The 21,381-nt window shown below is 36.2% G+C and overlaps 1 protein-coding gene across 1 annotated transcript; it reads right to left on the bottom strand.

Annotated features, from left to right (window-relative positions):
• Nucleotides 1–8,525: 8,525 nt before the first annotated feature.
• On the bottom strand, nt 8,526–18,714 carry RUS6 (root UVB sensitive protein (Protein of unknown function, DUF647)). The gene is made up of 13 exons (XM_086250861.1): nt 18,005–18,714; nt 17,491–17,589; nt 17,214–17,327; nt 15,654–15,725; nt 15,443–15,553; nt 15,250–15,369; nt 12,424–12,525; nt 12,268–12,340; nt 12,009–12,092; nt 11,841–11,905; nt 11,601–11,702; nt 11,321–11,503; nt 8,526–9,198 (listed from the first exon to the last, which is right to left on the bottom strand). The coding sequence occupies exons 1-13, from the start codon at nt 18,344–18,346 to the stop codon at nt 9,142–9,144; spliced, it is 1,524 nt and encodes a 507-aa protein (XP_086106987.1). The 5' UTR covers nt 18,347–18,714; the 3' UTR covers nt 8,526–9,141.
• Nucleotides 18,715–21,381: the final 2,667 nt, after the last annotated feature.

The following is a 21,381-nucleotide window of genomic DNA, read 5'->3' on the forward strand; positions in this document are numbered from 1 at the left end:
ATTGTTCATCTCCATGGTACTCCTCTCTAAGTAAGTCTCATGCACCTTTAGCAGTTTCTTGATTTACAATTCGAGGAAAGATCTCCCTTGAAACAGCACCTTGAATGATTCCTAAGGCCTTTGCATCCTTCATCTGTTGCTCCTCAAGGTAAGAATCTACTTCCTCTTCGTCATCCACACTAAATGCTTCCCCATCCTTTTTAACTTTCTCTTTCTTCCTCTTTGATTCTGGAATACAAATCCCCTTTTCCACAAGCTTCCAAATCCCATAGGACTTGAAGATTGTAACCATCTTGACTCTCAAGAACTCATACTCTGTTCCATCAAAGATCGGAGCTCGTAGCTCACCATTTTCAGATCCAGCCATAGCAGCTGAATGTTGAGATTTCTCATTCGATTTCTCACTCGCCCTTCACAGAACCAATGCCCCAGCTCGATGATCGAACCTAGGGCTCTGATACCATGTTGAACACTGATGCGATGATGAACAGAGAAAAGGGGGAGAGAAAGGAAGAAAAGAAAACAGATTATGCGTGGTGCTTAAGATGAGCCAGCCACACTCTTTTCATTATATCAAAAAATATCCATGTGAGGACAAGAAAACGGTTACAAGAGAAGTGGGGTGGAGAGATTGTGATCTCATCATCACCATTCGTGCATCTGTCCTATAAGGCAGTGCCAACTGTCAGAAATTAATACAACTCACTTATAACTAGCTAAATAACACAATCTTGCATTAAAGGCAGGTAATTAAAATAGAGTTCAATTAGAACCCTTAATTCCAACAGCCTAGTAGATGGAGTGTTAATTGATATATGACTTAAGATTTCAATCGTTTTGTGCTAAAGAGAACTTTGCTGCACATTTGAGAGACTACGAAGGAGGTGGCCATTAGGATATGGCAGATCGAGAACTTTTTATATTTACTTTCGCTATAACACTAAAGCAAATAAAAAGCGTGTGATACAGAACAGTAAGTGGAATTTTGATAAGACTTTGGTGGGAAGAACCAAATGGCAAGACAGACAGCTCCATCGCTTATGAAATTAAGTCATATATATATATATGCTGTTTTATGGATCCAAATCTATAATTTGTCTTTGCTTCATATGATAACTGTATGGGGAGACTAATTGGAGACAACAATGGACGAAGTATTGAGGTTTCAGAAGGTATTGAGACTTCACAAGGTATTGAAGGAGTGTGTGTAGGAAGATTTCTTTGAGAATAGAAATAAGCAGACCTATTTAATTTTCTGCCCAAAGGAGAAACTACATGGCTGGATTTTCGTTATGAAAGAATACCTAAATTTTGTCATGAGTGTGGTCAGCTGAGACGTGTTTTGAAGGAGATCGAGTAAGTATACTATTGAGGGACAAAAATGGTCAAGAGAAACGCGTACCTAACGGTGTTTGGTTGAAGGCGAAGATTGACTTTGGTAAACTAAAGAAAGCTAAGGTTGGTACAATTCCTAGTCAAGCTTATCCATCAAAAGATTTGGATGATGAGTATACTAGAGGTGTTGAGCAACAAACCAACATATATGGGCCAATATTACCAAGAGAGACTTAGAGTTCAGTCCATTTTATAAGTCTTTCTTAGACTAGCTAAGACTGGTAGTGATTTAGGGTTTTTAATTAAGTTCTTTTATTTTTCTTCTTTGACAGCTTTATGTTAGGTTTTAACTGCAAGATTTTGCTCAGAGTTAAAACCTGTAGAGGCCCACTCTACACCCTTGTAGGGAAAATACCCTTCAAATCGGGGAAGAACTTTATTATGAATTAAAATGATTTTATTATAAATTAAAATGACTTTATTATGAATTAAAATGATTTTCTTATAAATTATTATGAATTAAAATAATTTTATTATAAATTTTAAAACACCTCCGGTCTCATTCTAGAGGCTTTATCGTGATTAACATTATCCACTCATAGCTTGTATCAAATCATAAAACTACAACCATCCAGCCATCATCCACATTGTTGGAAAATCTCGAGGTACACCTGCCTTATGCAGAACTCCAACTCCACCCTGAGCTGTATCAGGTGTTCCATGGATGTGTTAGAAAATGATCATATAAATGTAACAGAAAACAAAATTTACATCATCGTCTCTAAATTGATATATGATACAAAAATTACAAAATAATCATAGAGGATTCATACCTTGTTGTCGAGCTTTGGAAACCAATCAGAGAATGAATCCACATAGTATCCTCCAGTTGATTGTTCTTCCAATCACTCAAATAGTTGATCTCTAATAAGTCCATGCAAGATGTGAATGGAGAGATGAACTCATTGGAGGATGAAGGTGCTAGCTTTCTCTCTAGTGTTTTGGAGGACTTATGTTGTGTTCTGAACTACATCACTTGGACCTATTTATAGAGTGAGTGGGATAACTAATCCACACCATGAGGCCAGCCATCAAGGAGTCCATAAGGGATTATGGCCTTATGGGCTTTGTCAATTTGACTTGGCATTTAGCAATTAAATAAATATTTAATTTAATTAACTTTTAATTAATTAAACAATGACTCTTCATTCTACTTCTTTTTATTTATTCTATGGCCCATTAAATAACTAATTAATTAAATTTTTCAATATTTTATTTCTTAGAGTTAATTGCACATTTGGTCCACTTATTAATTCATAAGTCTCGTGTTGGTCCATAAAGTTTTTTAAGTGCCCAGTGTATCCACGAATTAACTGACATGTGCCACGTTAGTCCATTACGTCAAGACACCCCAAATGGACGTTGAGTTTTGTCCACATGACCTGGAAGGGCAAATTAGTCAATTCATGTCTTAATGTGAGTCAAATAGAGTCAATTGGAGTCAAATAGTTTTGTTATTGAAAAGGGTCATGAATTGACCCCAATTGATCCACACTTTTTTCGAATAACAAAACCATTAGACCTTAATTGACCTCATTTGACTCACATTATGACATGATTTGACCTATTTGCCCCTCCACGTGGACAAAACTCAACATCCGTTTGGAATGTTTTGATGGAATGGACCAAGGTGACACATGTTAGTTAATTTGTGGATGCACTTGGCACTTAAAAAAATTTGTGGACCAACACGAGACTTATGAAATAATAAATGGACCAATCGTAAAGTTACGTCTTACTTCTAACTATCCCACACCTATTTGACATATGGCCTTTTAGGTTCTAATTAAATCTGGAAGTGAGGTAGAACAAATTTCTACGATCCATCACTAATATTGTTCTCAACTTAACCATCTAGGTCTAACACGGGTCGGAGCAAGCCCAATAGACCCATTCGAGTGTGTGGCTTTATCCCAAAAGGTATGAATGTTATTATTATTGGATCACCCAATTATATATTGTAGATTGTTGGTTACATTTTTTATGTGGGATTAACTTTATCACACTCATAATTTGCGTTGAGCTACAAAACCCCAACAAGAGGAAGAAGATATGGGAATGTCAGAGGTGATGAGCTGAACCTACGAGATTTACATGCGCATCTTGGGGACCATTTTAGGATAAGTCCCTTTATTCCCACATATCAGTTCTCTAGGAAGGCATCACTTTGTTGAATTTGTGTAATTTTCACCGACTTATGTTCTTAAAATGGTTTATTAAAATTTAAGGTCATAAGAAATTTGGACGAAAAGAAATAGCTAAAAAAAATCAAGTAAGTCTTAAAAAAAGTGTTAGGCATTCGAAGCTTGACCATTCTACTTAGTTGTTAAAGTTCTCTATGCCTGAGTCTGAAAACAAAAAAAAAAAACATAATCATAAAAAAAAAAAATTTTTAATTAAGAAAAATAAAAATAAATAAATTAGAAAAAGCGTGTAATACGTTTGAACACCTAATTTGGATATTCAAACACTTACCGTGTTTGAGTTTGAACATATTTCTTGGGTGTTTTAAATAGGGCTGGGTAAAAATACCGAAATACCGAAAAATACCGATACCGTACCGATTTTATACCGAAAAATACCAATACCGAAAATACCGATGAATTTGGTAACGGTATTGGTTTACAAAACCTGGTACCGACGGTATACCGATACCGACCGTATATTGAAAAAGTATAATTAAAATAATTCATTTTTATACATTTCTATACTATACTAGTATACCCTAAATATAAAATACTTAGTATTACCTTTCTATATAATTTATAATTTTATATAATACATTTCTAATTTTCTATAATTTATATCAATATGATATAATATTAGTAATTTAGTATATTGTATAATATGATATAATATAGTAAAATATGGTATAATATGATATAATCTATTAATATCAATATGAACTATGGAGTTATGGACTATTTATGATTTATGTAATTACCTCAATCATAAATGTATAATATGGTATAATATATTATTATTAGTATATAGTATTAGCCATTTAGCCTAACGGCCCTATTAGGTATATGACCTATACGGCTATACCATATACCCTAAGGTTTAGCCCTAAACCGTAATATTATACTAAATTATAAACCCTATATAGTATATGTATATGATATCTCATACTAAATTACTAATTTCTATATCCTAATTGTCTAATATTATAAATTTATAATTCATAGATTCATAGTTGGTAACTTAGAGTTTGGTATATAGTATATAGTTTAATAACATAATATGGTATAAATGGTATAGTATAGTATAATATGATAATATTAGTGATTTAGTATATTGTATAATATGATATAATATAGTAAAATATGGTATAATATATTAATATCAATATGGACTATGGAGTTATGGACTATTTATGATTTATGTAATTACCTCAATCATAAATGTATAATATGGTATAATATATTATTATTAGTATATGGTATTAGCTATTTAGCCTAACGGCCCTATTAGGTATATGACCTATACCATATACCCTAAGGTTTAGAAGATGATATAAATTAAAAAACATGTAAACTATTAAGTTATTGACTATATACTATAAATTATAAAAAACATATGTAATAAAAATATAAAACTCCAAACTTCAAAGTCCAAACCCCAATTGAAATTTGAAACCCCAAAATACCCTAAACCTTAAACCCCAAAATCCAAACCCTAAACGAAACCCCAAAATACCTTATTTATTCATATACAAAATAAAACTTTATTTTTATTATTTTTTCTTTTCCTTTCCCCCTAACCCACGTGCCCCCCCCCCCTTCTTCTTTCTTTCTTTTCTTTTTCTTCTTCTCTCTCCTCCCACCCGTGTCTCTTCTTTTCTTTTCTTCTTTTTCTTTATGTGTGCGACCACAACCCCAACCACCAGGTTCACCACAATGAATGCATCATCTCCAACCATCACCACCACCACCACCGGTGCACACAAACCCCTACTCACTTCTCCTAAAAAACACCTCTCTGAGATCTCCCATGGCTTCCTGAGCTTCGCTCGAGCTCGATTGTCCTCGTCCTCGTCTCTGTTTTTCACACCTTCTTGCTTTTCAATGGCGGTGGAGCTCATGAGCTTTCCGAAGATAGACGACCATAAGGCCATACAGGAAGTCGCGTTGCAAGGCTTGAAGAGCATGGAGCACTTGATCCGCTTCCTCTAGCACCAGAACCACCACCAGCAAACAACCAACCAATCAACAACAACAGCTCGGACCGCCGCTCTCCGACTGATACCGCCATTCTCCGACCGATGCCGAAGTGATCGGTTACTGACCCATATCGGTCGGAATTCGGTATGGGTGTTTCGGTACGGTTACCGTACCGAACCCACCCCTAGTTTTAAAGGCTCAATGCTTGAATTTTACTTGAATTGTGACCCTTTTTTTTTTTCTTTGTATACTTGAATTATGACTTAAAAATATATTTTTGTAGTGTAGAAATAAAGTTTTGGATTAGAAATAAATAGAAAAGAAGTTTGAGTTTATGGCTAAAGAGAGTTGTATTTTGGGGCCTATTACTAAAGGACCATAAAAAAATAAAATAAAAAGTCACGGAAAGAAGAGACGATTAAGTTAAAGGTCCATTGATTTTAACTACTAAATTTAAATAACTTTTTAGTTTAGGTAACAAAATTAAATAGCATTTTAGACTAGATACTAGTTGAAAAATCAAACAAATTAATAAAATAAAAGGTATTAGAATTTACATATATTACATCACATGCCACTATAATAAAAAAATAAAAATAATATTACATCACAAATATTACATTAATTTATATTATATAGTCTATATTATATTAAAAAAAAATTAATACAGTCACAACTTAACTGTGACTATCTTGATAAATTGAAAGAGATAACTCACACCATTATACTATATATTATTTTGAGTAAAAGTATTTTTTTGACCTCTATTTATATTATAATGTAGTATAATTTCTCTAAAATAAATTCAATTAAGTCACAACTTAACTTTGACTGTCTCACAACTTAGATGTGATTGAATTTGAAGTTGTGAGTGTCGTACAGTCACAACTAAATTTGAAGTTGTGAGTGTACGTTTGTGAGTGTCGTACAGTCACAACTAAATGTGAAGTTGAGACTACATTAGCAAATTTTCAAGATAATATAAAAGTCTTAAGGGCAATTTTGTCAAAACCTTATAAATTTTAACTAACACTCATCATATGTGGGCCAAAAGATAAAAATGTCAAATGGAAAAAACTCAAATCAAAGAGGCCAATATATTTAGGACCTAATCTAAAAAACTACATTTAAATTTGATGGTTCAATTGAAAAATTATATGATCTTCATGATATACCAAAAAATTATTGAGATTGATATTTAATCCTAATTTTCTATTAAGTTAATTGTATATTTAATTAGACTCTTTTTTTGCAAGGAAAACTTGTATTAAATTGTTCTTGCCATATAATAATGCTAAGTAGTAATATAGTCTAATCAAAATATGACATGTGTCCCACATTTGATGATAAAAGTATATGAGTAAAAAACCGATCAAGAATAAGAAAAGAATAATGTTATACTTACCACATTTCTTATACCACATTCTTATACCATCTCACGTGTCATTACTTTATTGGACAGAGTTCTTCTTTTTCTTTTTGGGTTTTTCTTTTTATTTTTTAGTATCCAATGTATGAATGCCATGTAAGTTGCCACATAAGGTGGTATGAAATTATGGTATAAAAATGTGGTATATCTAGCACTACTGATAAGAAAAATACTGAAAACATTGATAGACCTTCACATATATAGCCACGTAATTGGAGAAAAAGAAATAAGAAATCACGTATTCATGCTAAAGTTAATTTAAGTGTGTATACATAATATTATTCTCAGGTCTGAAATAACGTTATTTTAAGTTTTAAAGTCAGAGCTGATTGATCAGTGTGATGCCGAGATTCATCAGTGATGTCAAAATTTAATTGCTGAAAGCTTCTTTGTTGTATCGGCAGCCAATTTTTATCACTTTTTTTTTTTTCAATTGTTAGTCTCTTGACACGCACTCTGCAGGCATTACTGCACCCACCAATTGACATTTTACTTTTATTAAACATATAATTTGTTTTTATAGAAAATATACAAATAAATTCAAAGAAAAAAAATACTTTTTAAACCATTGCTTTTTAATTTTTTAATTTTAATTATTTTTTTGGACAGAATGTTGGTTCAGAAGCAACTTCCTTTTGAACATTGTTGCTGGCCTTTTTTCTTTTAATTTTAATATTTATTTTCTTAGATAGAAAGTTGACTCATTAATAACTTCTTATTTAATATGGATGATGTTTCTTTTGCATAACATTTTAATTAACCATGCACATTTTTAGAGTTTGAAAGTTTCACCAAATTGGGAGAGTTCCCTTTATATCCTTTTTGTGTGTGACAAATGCATAAACCACAGAGAAGTTGCAATAAAACAATTTTGAACTATGTAATTGAAAAAAATATTCAAGTATAAATGGTCCATGAAAAATCTTAAGAGAGCTTATAAAATAATCATATCCTACCATTTCTTCTACATACTCTGCACATTAACTTTTATATTTTGCGACCCAATTTTACCCTTTAAAAATTTAAACAAAAGCCCCCCAACCCGAGCAGTCCCTCTTTCTCTCCCCACCCACCTTGACAGATACCCTCTCCCCTCTTTGGCCACTGCATTGGCGGGTTTCTGTCCGAGTGGGTGGGTTTCTTTGGTTTTTTTTTTTTTTTCTACTTTGTTAGTTTACTTTATTTTAGTAAGGGTAAAACAAATTTCGGATAAAAAGCTTGAGAGTAAAGTATATTCAGCATTTCTTTGAACAAATTCCCAATCATAATAGAAGTTACTGCATGTTACAAAGACAATGCTCACACATGCAATATGTCAGAGCCTGTGGCAGACAGCGATATGCCTTTAGTCAATAAAGAAGATGGATTAGGCCTAGAGCTACATTGGTCCTATGTCCTAACAGGCTAACACCTAACTGAATAATGCTTCTCACAACATTAAAAAATAATAATAATAATAATAATAATAATAATAAAAAATAAAATTGAGCATTACCCATGCTGATATGACAGATATGGCATCTACATAATACAGATTTGTACAAAAATTTTCTTTTATTTTATTTTTTGTTAGAAGAAGGCTCGATTAACAGAACCATGAGTTACAATAGAATCCTGATACAGAGCTTCAGACATGCAGCCACTGAGACCCATCTTCTATCCACACATGATCGACATTTCCATGCTTTTTAAGTCTAAAACCAAACGGTTTCAAACTTTGTGGGACATTTAACTCTCTAGTAATATTGGACAAACGGAAAATTCTATGATTTATATACTGACAAGGAAACATGTGACAAAATTGAAAAACACAAACCCAGGGCAACCCCCTCTAGAGAAACAAGGATAAATAAAATACAGCCGTGCCGCCTATGCATTAATCCACCATCTAGTAACGACTCGTTTCTATGACTTAAAAACTGCACCATGCCATCTTTCATTTATGTTTGAACAAGCAGAGCTTCACTTACATTTGACAGGCATAATGAGACAAATGGTTCCCATGGTCCCAGTGAGTGGTATGGTGGCAAGCCCTTTTTCTTCCTATTTTCCAAGCAGTTTGTACAAGTGTAACAAGTACTGAAGCTGTCCAGACTTGGAATGCAAAAGCCAACTTTGCAGGGAGATGGAGTACCAGCATATTCTCCAAATCAATCACTTAATAAGACGAGCTGGGCCGGGATTAAGAAGTGATGATGACATTATCCACCCCTATAGGAAAAATAGATTATATCCATGTTAAAAAGGGCACTCTTATCTTTTCAAGCGACTTTCATAACAAAAACAGAAAAAACATACGTGCAGACAAAGTACATAGTAGCCTGTATATTATGAACCTAGGAATACATGTACAATTATCCCATCCAAACCAAGGCCTAAGAATTTTCTTTTTTGATGAACCAATTATACCACCCAAGTATTAAGTAATTGCATGAGTGTTGCTTTAGGGAGTTGATCCAGGATCTTGCAACAAAAATGTATTGTCCTTGAAACTCATCCCACCCATGGAGAAGGGGCAGCCTATTGGTTTTGGTTTATGCCCAAATGACCCAAAGACGATATGCAAAGCTGACTCATGTTTTTAAAATTTATAGCATGTTTAATGATTTTCATAGAAAAAGAGCAAATTAGCCTTAATGTTTTGTCCCCTGAGATGGTGGTCGAGGTGTGATCAAAGTCATCTTGACCACATCTCAACTACAGATAATTTGGTAGACATTTACTTAAAGTGTTCAGATAAAAACATTACAAGTAGTCTTTCTCCATAAAAAAGGTTAAGACTATAAATTTTGGGAAAGTGTCATTTGTGCATAACACTTTTAAAAATTGATCATTTGGGGGAAAACCAATGGTTTATAAGGTTTGTTGTAGTAACAGAGTAGAAAAGAACATAAGCTCGGCTGTTTTCAAGGGCATAGTCCAATATCTTTATCTATTGCAACACCTCATACAACCATATATACCTAGAATATATGGTGTCTTTGAACACAACAATGGTTTCAGTTAAGCCTACATTGTTGAGCCCAGAAACCTCTTAAAATAAGAGGGCTGCTATTTGCACACCCTTTCTTAAAAAAAAAAAAAAAAAAAAAAAACTCAAGGGAAAAGACCTTATACCCCATCCATTTTTCCTTTTGCACACCCTTCCTAAACAGAAAAAAAAAACACACACACACACACACCCATCCCCGATCACCTCCCTCCCCACCTCTCCTCTCTCCGACACACACCCATCCCCGACCACGCCGAGCAGCCTACCACCACTGGCGACCACCCCACCCCCTCCCTGCCCTTCTCTCCTCTCTCCCTTTCTCTCTCTTGCTCTCTCTTAAAAAAAAATTGGAGCGGGTTCGGTGGACCAGTGCCGAACCTGATGGTTTCGTTCGGTAGGTACCCACCGAACAATCCTATTCTATTCGGCGGGTACCTGTCAAATGAAACCACCGGGTTCGGCACTGGTCCGCCGAACCCACTGCAATTTTTTATTTTTTTTGGCTGTCTGCTTGGGGGAGAGGAGAGAGGGAAGGAGAGATAGAGAGAGAGAGAGAGAGAGAGAGAGAGAGAGAGAGAGAGAGAGAGAGAGAGGGGAAGAATGTGGTGGTGGCTGTTTTGGCTGTGCAGGTGGTGGCTATTTGTAGGTGGTGCATGAGGGGAGGAGGGGGAGGAGAGGAGGGGAGGGGAGGGCTCGGGGGGAGGTGGTTGGGGTAGGGGGAAGAAGAAGAAGAGAAAGGGTGGGGGGTGGGCTTCGACCGTGAAGAAGAAAAAAAAAAAGATGGAGATGGGGAGATGGGGAGATGGGGTGTGTACTGGGGGGGGGGGGGGGAGATGGGGATGGGGGTGTGTGGGTGAGGGGAGGGCCAAATGGTCTTTTTTCTTGAATTTTTTTTTTTTTTTTTTTTTCAGAAAGGGTGTGCAAAAAGAAATTTAGGGGTGTGCAAATGCAGCCCTCTAAAATAAATCATACCTAAAAATCATTCAATCCATTTGGACACAACTCCAACGCATGTATAGTAATGCTGACAGAAAAAATTGAACCTAATCCCTTGTATTGGCATTACTTTAATGTTCTCTTGTCAAAAAATTTGGCATATTATGTTGTTAGACCATTAATCTAGACCACGCAATCAAATCAGAGTCCACCAGATCAATGGTTTAAATTGATAATATGACAATATCATATGCTAGACTGTCTGGCAAGAAAACATTTAGCTTACTTTGAATATTTTTTCTTATGCAAATGGGGACAGCTGTGAACGTAATATTATAAGCCTGCCTGACTGGCCAAACTGAATTTCACACAAACATAAAGTTAACAAATTTGAACACTAATTACCTGCTCTCCAGCTTTACTCTTGAAAATTCCATATGAAGTTGAGACCATCTTACATGACTCAGCAATATACGCCTCAAGATCTTTAGCTGTGGGCACAAAGTTTGAATATCCATCTTGCTTCTGCGTCTGAGACAGAGGCTGACCGCCAGATGATAAATGTACAAAATTCAAAAGAACCTCAGCCTGTAATACAAAGTGGAATAACATATTAAAACCCCTATATGAAGAGGAAGAACCTTTTCATCACTAGTAGACCACATAAATAAGCTGTTTATCTCACATGAAATGCCGCTTTTAGAATGTCATCTGACTTCGCTTGATCTTTGAGCAATGCATATACTTTGCCCTTTGAAGGATTATATGTCACAACATATCTCTCTTTCTGTCACCAATCAAGATAATGGAATATTAATGAGACGTATATATGTAGAGAGAGAGAGAGAGAGAGAGAGAGAGAGAGAGAGAGAGAGAGAGAGAGAGAGAGATTTCTGAAAGTTAACCCCTGTCCAAAATGGCTTACCTCAAAGAAGGGCTCTATCGCAAGATATATAGATGGCTCTTGGAACGCATCTTTAAATCTTGGCCCTGTCATACATTAAAAAGGAAAAACTCAAGTTGAACTAAGAAACAAGATGGTCACAGTTCATAAATAAAAGGACAAATAATAAAAAAATCTACAAATACATACCAAGAACAACAGGCCTGTCTTTCAACCATGGAAAACTGAATATGTCTTCATTCAGGTTCCCCTCCTGCAACGAGGGTACTCGCCCTAGAAGTGAAAATAAAGCACAATTACATCAGTATATATCTTGAAAATACAATACACTAAAGCTAGCTTACAAATATTATGTATGACACTAAAAGATGCATGAAGAGAAAAAATAATGGAAGAGAAGTATAAATGGCAGGAAAAAAGTTATCTAAGGTAGAACATTTATGCTAACCTGTTTTCAGAAAGGCATCTACTGCCACAGTGAATCTTGCTCGGTTCAAGGTGTGCAACACTACAGATTTAACCTGGGAAACAAAAGTACTCCATTAAACAAATGAGAGGAAACAAAGCAAACAAAATTAATCTTCACTGTTGCACACAATCTAACCTCTTGGTAAGAGCTGAGAACATATCCACATGAAAGGAGGCCAAATGTAGTGACCAATGATGGATTTTTTCTTGAGATTAGTATGCTCAGTCCAGTTCCGAACTTCAAAAAACACACAATTCACAAACATCAACCACGAATGATCAAAGTCATTCACAAAAGTGCACACCACTATGTAGGAAAAAATAATTCCAAACTTGGCATATGTAGGAAAAAATCCACTATGAAGCATAGATACCTTTCTTTTTATAGGAAACAAGAATTTTATAGATAAAAAGAATACGAGTTTTATAGATAAAATAGAATATTCATACAAAAAGGGATGACAAGTAGGCAAAACCAACTAAAAAACACAAAACAAACAAAGCCACACTCAACAGAAAGCTTCAGCCAATCAAGATGAATCACAGTAAAGGACAATCTTGAAAGTGATACAAGGAGGCAAGAAATCTAATTTTGTCCCTGATAAATTTCGTTGGTGACTACTATTCCCAAGACCTTAAACTATTTGGATGTGACCCAACAATTATTTTATATTCTAAACACCCTCCTCACATGTGGGTCTCTCTCCACCACTATTACCCAGCATGTGGAATTCAATTTATATTGGGAGGCTACAATTGCAGGGATTCAAACTCAGGATCCCCTACCCTGGCACCATGATAAATTTTGTTGGTTTACCACAATTCCCAGAAGCTTGAGCTATTAGGATGTGGGCCAACAATTATTTTATATTATAAAAATCCCAAATAAAATTCAACTCCTCATCTTCTGTATCTTCAAAAATTCTTATGTTCCAACCCAAATAGAGGCCAATACTGCAAAATGCCAAAGGGTAAAAGCTCTCTTCTTAGACCCCACCCCCAAAAATACCCCAGTCAACAAGGAATAACAGTTTCTTGAAACAACACACCCCAGACCAAAAGCAACAACTCCAAACTTGTGAAGCAAAGGTAAAAATATATGCTTAATCGTTTCACCTACTGCTTTACACAACAAACAACCACGAGAGCATAATGAAAGAATACGGCCTCCTTATCTGGAGCAGATGAGTACTGAATTTAAGAGCCACAAGCCAACCAAGTAATTGAACTCTAGGTACATCAAATTACCTTATAAGGACCAAAAACATGGTTACCTGGATTATCTAGCATTGAAAGAAAAAAAGATTTACAAGAAAAGACCCTGTACTCATTAATAAACCAATGTCTCCTATTCGGCCAGACTGAACTCAAGGCAATATTACTAATGGAAGACAACAAGTTAAGAAACTCAATGAATTCCCTATCTCTTAGGTTCATCCTACAGGTAAGATTCAAATACAAGGCTCAACAAGGTGAGAATGATGCTGAAGAGGAGATAACCGGATTATGATTCAAAGAAGATCTCTAAAGATTAGGAAACAAAGATTGAAGAGCTGAATAACCTAACTAAATATCTTCCCAAAGACGAATTTTAACCCCATTTCCAACCACAAATTTTGACAGAGAAGAGAAATAGGAATAGCCCAGAGGGATACTGAAAATTGCCTCCTTCCACAGTCCGAGAGGTTACTCCTATGGTAAAACACCAAAAAAAAGTCCTGATCTATATAGCATAGATACTTGAACCCCACTCTGTATCCATACTGCATATGTGGCAGATATGGATAAGTTCCGGCTATATAGGAAAATTCACCGTACACAGGTAAAAACACTTTTTTTCTTTATTAATTTTAGTAAGGCTAGAATAAACAAGGGTAAGGGTATGTCCGGATATACTTCCGGGATATGTTCAAAGAAAAGTTAAATGAGCAAAGATATCTCTCTTGCCTCAATACGGGTCAAAATAAGACAAAGTCTGGGAGTCTGAATCAGGCTCTGACTTGATAGTCTCATGTATTATCAAGAGGATTTATTCAGTTCTTGGCCAAAAAAGAGGATTTATTCAGAACTTGCTTCGATATCCTAGTCAAGAATAAATAACAGTACTTGATATAGAATAAAATGTAAAAATATTAGTGATAACAATTGTTGTTTGTAGCAACAACAAAAATGAGAGATAATAATATGATAGTGTCATGGTCATTTTAGCAAAACCAGTTATGTCAGTGATAATGGAGGTAACAATACTTATAAATTAAAGTTGCAACAATATTGACATACATAGTAATATTGATCATAAAACCATAACAAATATATATCAATTTACTGTGTTTAGTAAATATTGGATCCTATGTGCATAGCATGTGGGTCGAACTAGCATATTTAAAAGCCATTATATGACACAATGCACAAATTTACCAAATTTTACACAATATGGCCACTGAGCATGTCAACAACTGATTTTTATCGCGGTCAACTTTAAATCAGTTATAAGAAGAAATGCTTGTATACACAAAAAACATGACATGCCAAACATAACCAGACTCAAAAGTCAAAAACCCAACATATAATGTCAAATACTGGGAAAACTGGAACAAACTAACATATATTTCTAAGATGTACTTTGCACAGACCTGCAGTTAAATTGATTAATTCAAATGGATTCAAACAAGTTCAGTTCTTGACAACAGAATCACAATGGAAATAACAAAAAATTCCCAGAATGCCTCCTATGTACTTATGTATAACGTATCTGTTAATGTGTATGCATGCACATTAGGGTCCTAAAAAAGTGGACAATACAAATCAGACCCTTTCTAGAAATTCTCTATTTTTAACACTGACATGCATACTGTATCAACTACTAGACCGGTATGCTCATCTGGTTGGATGGGACCACGTCAACATTCCTGTAGCATAAAAATCATCCTAAAAGGATGAAAGAGAGGTTTGACAAGCATACCAGATCTGCAATATTGCCGACACATTCTCCTTTTGCTGTCACATCCCCAATGTTTTCTCCTTTAGCAAATGCTTTGTAAATTGGTGTTCGAGTTGATGTTGATGTTACAGCAGCAACATTCTATAAGAAAACAAAAAAGGATCAGAGGTTTGTAAAATGGACAAGGCATGCTGCTATAAGAAAATGGTCACACCTTTGCCACATTAGCTGCACAAGCCAAAGGAAGAAAAAGGTGTGGCACAGCTGCAGTTGCCAACTCCACCCCAGCACCCAGCTCCATAAGAAGATCACCAGCAAACCGCAACTGTAGCACATCATCATTTACAAAAGATGAGCAAACATTGTAAGATGGGATGGGAAAGGTCCAGTACTGTGAAGTTTGTCACAAGTGCAAGTAATTATACCTGTTTTAGATCACAATCAAATTTCTTTCCTTGTCGAGCAAAAAGCATTTTTCCAACACGACCAGCACCATCCTAGAAATACAATTCAAATTTACATTTATCAAATCATCTACTACACCATATTGACATAGAAGAAACGGCTGTAGTACAAGGCAATAAAGTAAAGTCCTGAAGTTTGGTATCACTAACTCCAAAAGAATTACAATTTGAAGTCAAATTATATCAACAAGAAAAAAAAAAAAAAAAAAAACTTTGGTCATAAAGATACCAAGGTCCACCAATATATATTTTAACATTATTCCAATAGTGGCAACAGCGAAAACGCAAAGGAAATATTGGCTAACAGACACTTTAGCATAGAACACTGATACAAGAGGATTCAGATTCTAATCATGACCTATGGGCAATGGGAACCACTTATTTGGACATCCGAGCCTGTCAAGCACCATAAAAGTCATCCCCAACAATCCAACATTCAAAAGGAAAAGTATAATGTTACTACACTAAACCAAGTGTTAACTGTATCAAAAATTGCATCCGCTTGTTCCTAGAGAAAATTCTAATGAAATATTGTATTTAGTTTGAATTAGACTTCTCCTTCTCTGACATATGACTGGAAATACCAGGATATGGTTAGTAATAGAAACATGGGCAAACAGTACCAGCTGTTAACATAGTCCCACATCACTTGGGTACCTTTGGAATATTTAGTATATAAGCACTTAGGCACCCTTTCCTTGCAAGCTGGTTTTCACGGATAAGTTCTACTCATGTGTTTAACACCAGCATGATCACAAAATATTGCAGTAGGTTTTAGCTTGTTTAAGAAGCAATCCATTTTTAATTAACAATAAATGTCTACTGGCTAATCCTTGACAGAAATAATATGTCATGGAAATAGTCAAAGTTACAAGAGATTTGGAAAAGATGACTTAAGGATAAACATTTTAATTTGACCCACATGACAATGAAAATCTTGGATCTTTTTGTGCATCCTAACTATTCCTGATCAGCCTAAAACATTTTCATGTAATGATTTTTTGGTTCTGAATTAAAGCTCCCGCATCAAGATTTCTGCAGTCACAAGACTGAGAAGAGTCAAGTATTTTTCACAATCATATAAGTGAAAAGCTATTAAGGCAGAAAGATCACAACCATATGAAGCTTTAAAGTCAACAAATTCCGAGAAAACCCAGCAATAATGATCAAACTCTGTTAAACTCTACATAAAGGTTTACATAATGGCATCTTCCCTCTAATAATTAGAATATTACAATAGCCCAGAAAGCTGTAGTGTGTTGGTTCAATTGAAGCTCCAAATCACTTATTAACATAATTAGAAGGGCAAATTCCCATTACATCACCATTATTAATTTTCCATTCTGCAACATTGTTCTGTTCATATAAGTGCACAAAAAATTTCCCAAAAGCACCCTTTTGCAACCAAACCAAATAAAAAACAGAGGGATGTTAAAAAATTTCTTGGGTGTCAAATACTAGTAAATTACAAAACTTCTGATCAAGAAATGTTAAAACAACAGTTATAGGTAATATAGTTACCTTGAGAATCCAGTTGATGGCAACAGCACCCTGAGCAGCACTGTTTCTAGAGACTCCAACTGAATTCAATAGGGTTTGTGTTGTGAAAACTCCCATTGCTCCACCAAAGAAGTGCTACAGCAAGTACAGAAATTGTTAAGATAGCATTGAATTCCCCCAAAGTGATCAAACGCATTGAATTCCCCCAAAGTGATCAAACCACATTAATAGTTTTGTGGTTTAGAAGTTTGAGCGGCATTAGTGGTATAGTTGATAGATAATAAAATCAAGTGTATACCTTGAGAGCTCTCCACGTCATGTAGGGGACATACGAAGGGATTACACTATCAGGGAAACCTTCCGGGACAACATATGATCTTACAAAGGACATCAACCCCTGCACCAAAAAAGTTCAACACACGAACCTCAGAAGTGTGACTCACTTAGAGCAGAAGTCATCAAATTTTTCAAATTCGGCATGTATTTCAACGTCATCTACACCATAAATGGCATTGACTCGTTGAGGCATAAATCGCAAAAATGTCAATGCTTACTACGCAATCTAGCTAATAGTTCCACTTCTTGTGTCTCAATTCGAAAATTAAGTTAAGAAGCAGGAAATCAATTAGATTTATACAAACTCAAACTCTCTCACATTCACTTTCAATTCTCATAACTCATAACCAGTCCAAGATAAAAAATAAATAAAAAATTACATGAAATTGAGCTCGAAATGTGAAGCAAAATGCGTGGACTATGAAGCAAGCAAATTAAGAAAAACAAAAAAAGAAGAAGAAAGAAAAAGTACTGACGTCGAGAGGAGGTTGGGGGCTGTGCAAGCCGAGGGCGCGAAAGGAGCCCTTCTTGAAGGTTCCGGTGGAGGAATCGGGCTCGGCCACGTAGTTCCATCGGCGGCCGTCGATCTCCTCGCAGCAAATCAACCGGAAGCTGGAGCCGACGAAGTCGTCGGCAAGCTGATGCTTGCGGGTGGTGTCGAGAGGCAGGGGAGGCTCGGCGGCGGCGAGGTTGGCACTAATACGCAGCGTTTCGCGGACGAGGAGGCGCGCATCTTGGGCTGTAGTAGCAGCAGCGGCGGTGGTGGTGGTCGTGAGGGTTTGATTGGAAGAGTTGCTCAGCTTCAACGGAGGAGGCATTGCTTTGCTTTGCTTTGCTTGATCAAACTGCTTTGGTTTCTTTTTTTCTTTTTTCTTTTTTTTTTTGTGAATTGTGAGTTTTATAAAATTAGATGCGGTGGTGCTTTGGAATTAACGAAGGGATTGTTGGCATTTGCGAACTGGAAGCGAACAACGACAATGAATGAATGTTTGAAGGAGGGCAGGTGGCCTAACAGTGAACATGGAGAATTCGACATGTCATCTTCGTGTCATTTATTGCAAAACCGTAACGGAGCTACTGATGAGAAACGCAGGGGCACTGTCAAACCAAACAATGTTGGGCTTTGGGAATTGGTTTGCTTTTGAGTTTTGGCTCTCTCTCTCTCACTATTTTATTTTTTTTTCTACTTTTGGGATAATCAATTCATTGGTGACTGTCAATAGTTCATACTTCATAGTAATCCTCATTTTTCTGATTCTCTGTGCAAGTTGCAACGCAGCGTTTGTGGAGATGGAGTGATCTATGTACAACTATGCAATTGTATAGATAGATGATCACCACCGTTCATCTGCTGGGGGCGGAACAATCGACAAATCTCAGATGTCTGCCGGCGTGGTTGGGACTTTTATACTATTCTATTCTATTCTATTCTAGATTTTGAGAAGCTTGTGTGGCCCCCACTTGGACTCCATTTTTGCCCTTTTGGTTGACTCGGGGCCGAGGGTCCAAGAAACAAAACACCTACCTAGCTACTAGGGTGGGCATCAACCCGCCAAACCCGACCGACCCATCACATTAGGGTCGAGTCCAACTCAAATAAATTTCGACCGACCCATCACACTAGGGTTGAGTCCAACTCAAATAAATTCACCCGTTGGCTCTAATAGTCTTTACCCGACTTTGTACGGGTCGGTTACAAGATGAGTTCTTTTTCGCCTGCATGTAACTACCCGCCTGATTATCTTATTCAATTAAAAAAGAGTGTGTCTATTAAGGAATAAAATTTCGGGTTTCGAAAAAATTTTATGTAAATTTCGACGGAAATTTTTAAAAATTTTTAAATTTCGACAAAAATTAGACGGAAATTACTATTAAAATACGGAAATTTTGAATAAAACTTTACCATATGTTTATTTAACATATTATCTACTACATTGATAAAAAAACATTGAAAAAACCAAATTATATAGTAGGTTTTGTGTGATATGTGATGAATATAATGCGCGCTGTAGACAATACTATTAAAAAAATATTTAACTAATTAATAATTACATAATGAAATTACAAGAATAAATCACCAATGTGGCAACGGGAAGTAGCAAGCTTACTCAAAGGGATTTGGAAATGGTTTTCGATAGTTAAATTAAGCCGAATTGGGTTAAAATAGAACCAACCCAATGACAGCAGCGACGACAGCGGTTTATCTAAAATTTCAATTTCACAAATTCTCGATCTCGAAATTGGAAAACCAAACATTAAGGGAATGAAACTTCATGATGAGGGGATAAATTTGTTTTCATAATTTATGTTTACAACTAAACGAAACACCAAAATGGCCAAATCAAACCCCAAATAAAATTTCAAATATTTTTTTTTCTTTCCAATTGCCTAAAGACTCCAAATCTCAATCCACCCTAAAAAATTTTTTTTCTTTCCTTTTTTTTTTTCTTTTCTTTTCTCTTCTTTTTTTTTTCTTTCCTTTTCTTTTCTTTTCCTTTCTTTTCTCTTCTTTTTTTTTTCTTTCCTTTTCCTCTTCTTCCCCCATGTCTTCTACTCTTCCAGTGGCCTTCGTCTTCTTCAAGCTAAGTGGTCTTCAGTTTTTTTTTCTCCAGTTTTCATTTTCTTCTCCAATCTCCCTTCACTTCCAGTTTTTCTCCTCCCTCCTAATCTATCTTCCCTCTCCCTCCCCTGATCTCCTTCTCTTCCTCCTCTCCCTCCCTGGATCTCCCTTCGACGACGGCGCAGAGCGCCTCTGCAACTCCCTCTCCAATCTCTTCTCTTCCTCCGGCGAGTCGGCGACGGTGCTCTGCCTCCCCTCTCCCTCCGGTCTCTGCCTCCCATCTCTCTCTCCGATCTCTACATCGAAAATTTCGTCGAAATTTCGAGGATTTCGGAAAATTTTGGCAAAATTTCGGCAAAATTTTTCGAAATTAATTTGGTATGATGTTAAAATTTTCATACCCCTAAAAAACGAAATTTTACTCTTTGGTGTCTACCAATGAGGGTTGAACAACTGACCTCCAAGGTGAAACTAAAGCCTTCTACCACCTCGGCTAACTTAATTTTTTTTTCATTTAGTGACATATAATATATTTATTAGGTTTTACTTACTTTACTCCAACAAATATAATCAATTTTATGCCTAACCCTGGTCATATCTTTTATGGTGTGTTTGGATGGAGAAAAAAAACTTGGAATTTAAACAAAACTCAGCATTTAATAAATTACATGTTCTAATTTCCTTGTTTGAATCTATAATTATAGAATTTACAAAATTCTATGTGGAAAAAAACTTGGGATTTGAAGGCTGTAAATTCAAAGTTTAAATTCCACCTAAATTGGTGTCATTTTCAAAATTCCAATTTTTATAAATAAAAAAGGTTGTGTTCACTCATCACTTTGCCAATTAATTACAATACCACCACCACTACCACCATGCTGCAGTTACCATCACCACCACCGTCACCACCACTGCCACCGCCACCTTCGCCGCCACCATCACCACCACAACCACCGACACCACTTCCGCCGCCACCACCACATCTGCCACCACCACTGCCACCACCGTTGCCACCGTCACCACCACTACCACCACCGACACCGCCACCACCACTACCACCGCACGCTGCCACCACCACCGACACCACATTCGCCGCCACCACCACAGTTGTCACTACTGCCACCACCATCGCCGCCACCGTCACCACCACTGACACTGCCACCACCACCACCACCACCACCACCGACACTGACACCGCCGCCGCCGCCGCCTCCATCACCAGTGCCATCACCACCACCATCGTCGTCGCCGTCGCCACCACCATCACCACCACCGCCAATGTTGCTGTTGCCG

Source organism: Dryas octopetala, chromosome 7 (assembly GCF_963921425.1).
Source record: "Dryas octopetala chromosome 7, drDryOcto1.1, whole genome shotgun sequence".
NCBI lineage: Eukaryota > Viridiplantae > Streptophyta > Magnoliopsida > Rosales > Rosaceae > Dryas > Dryas octopetala.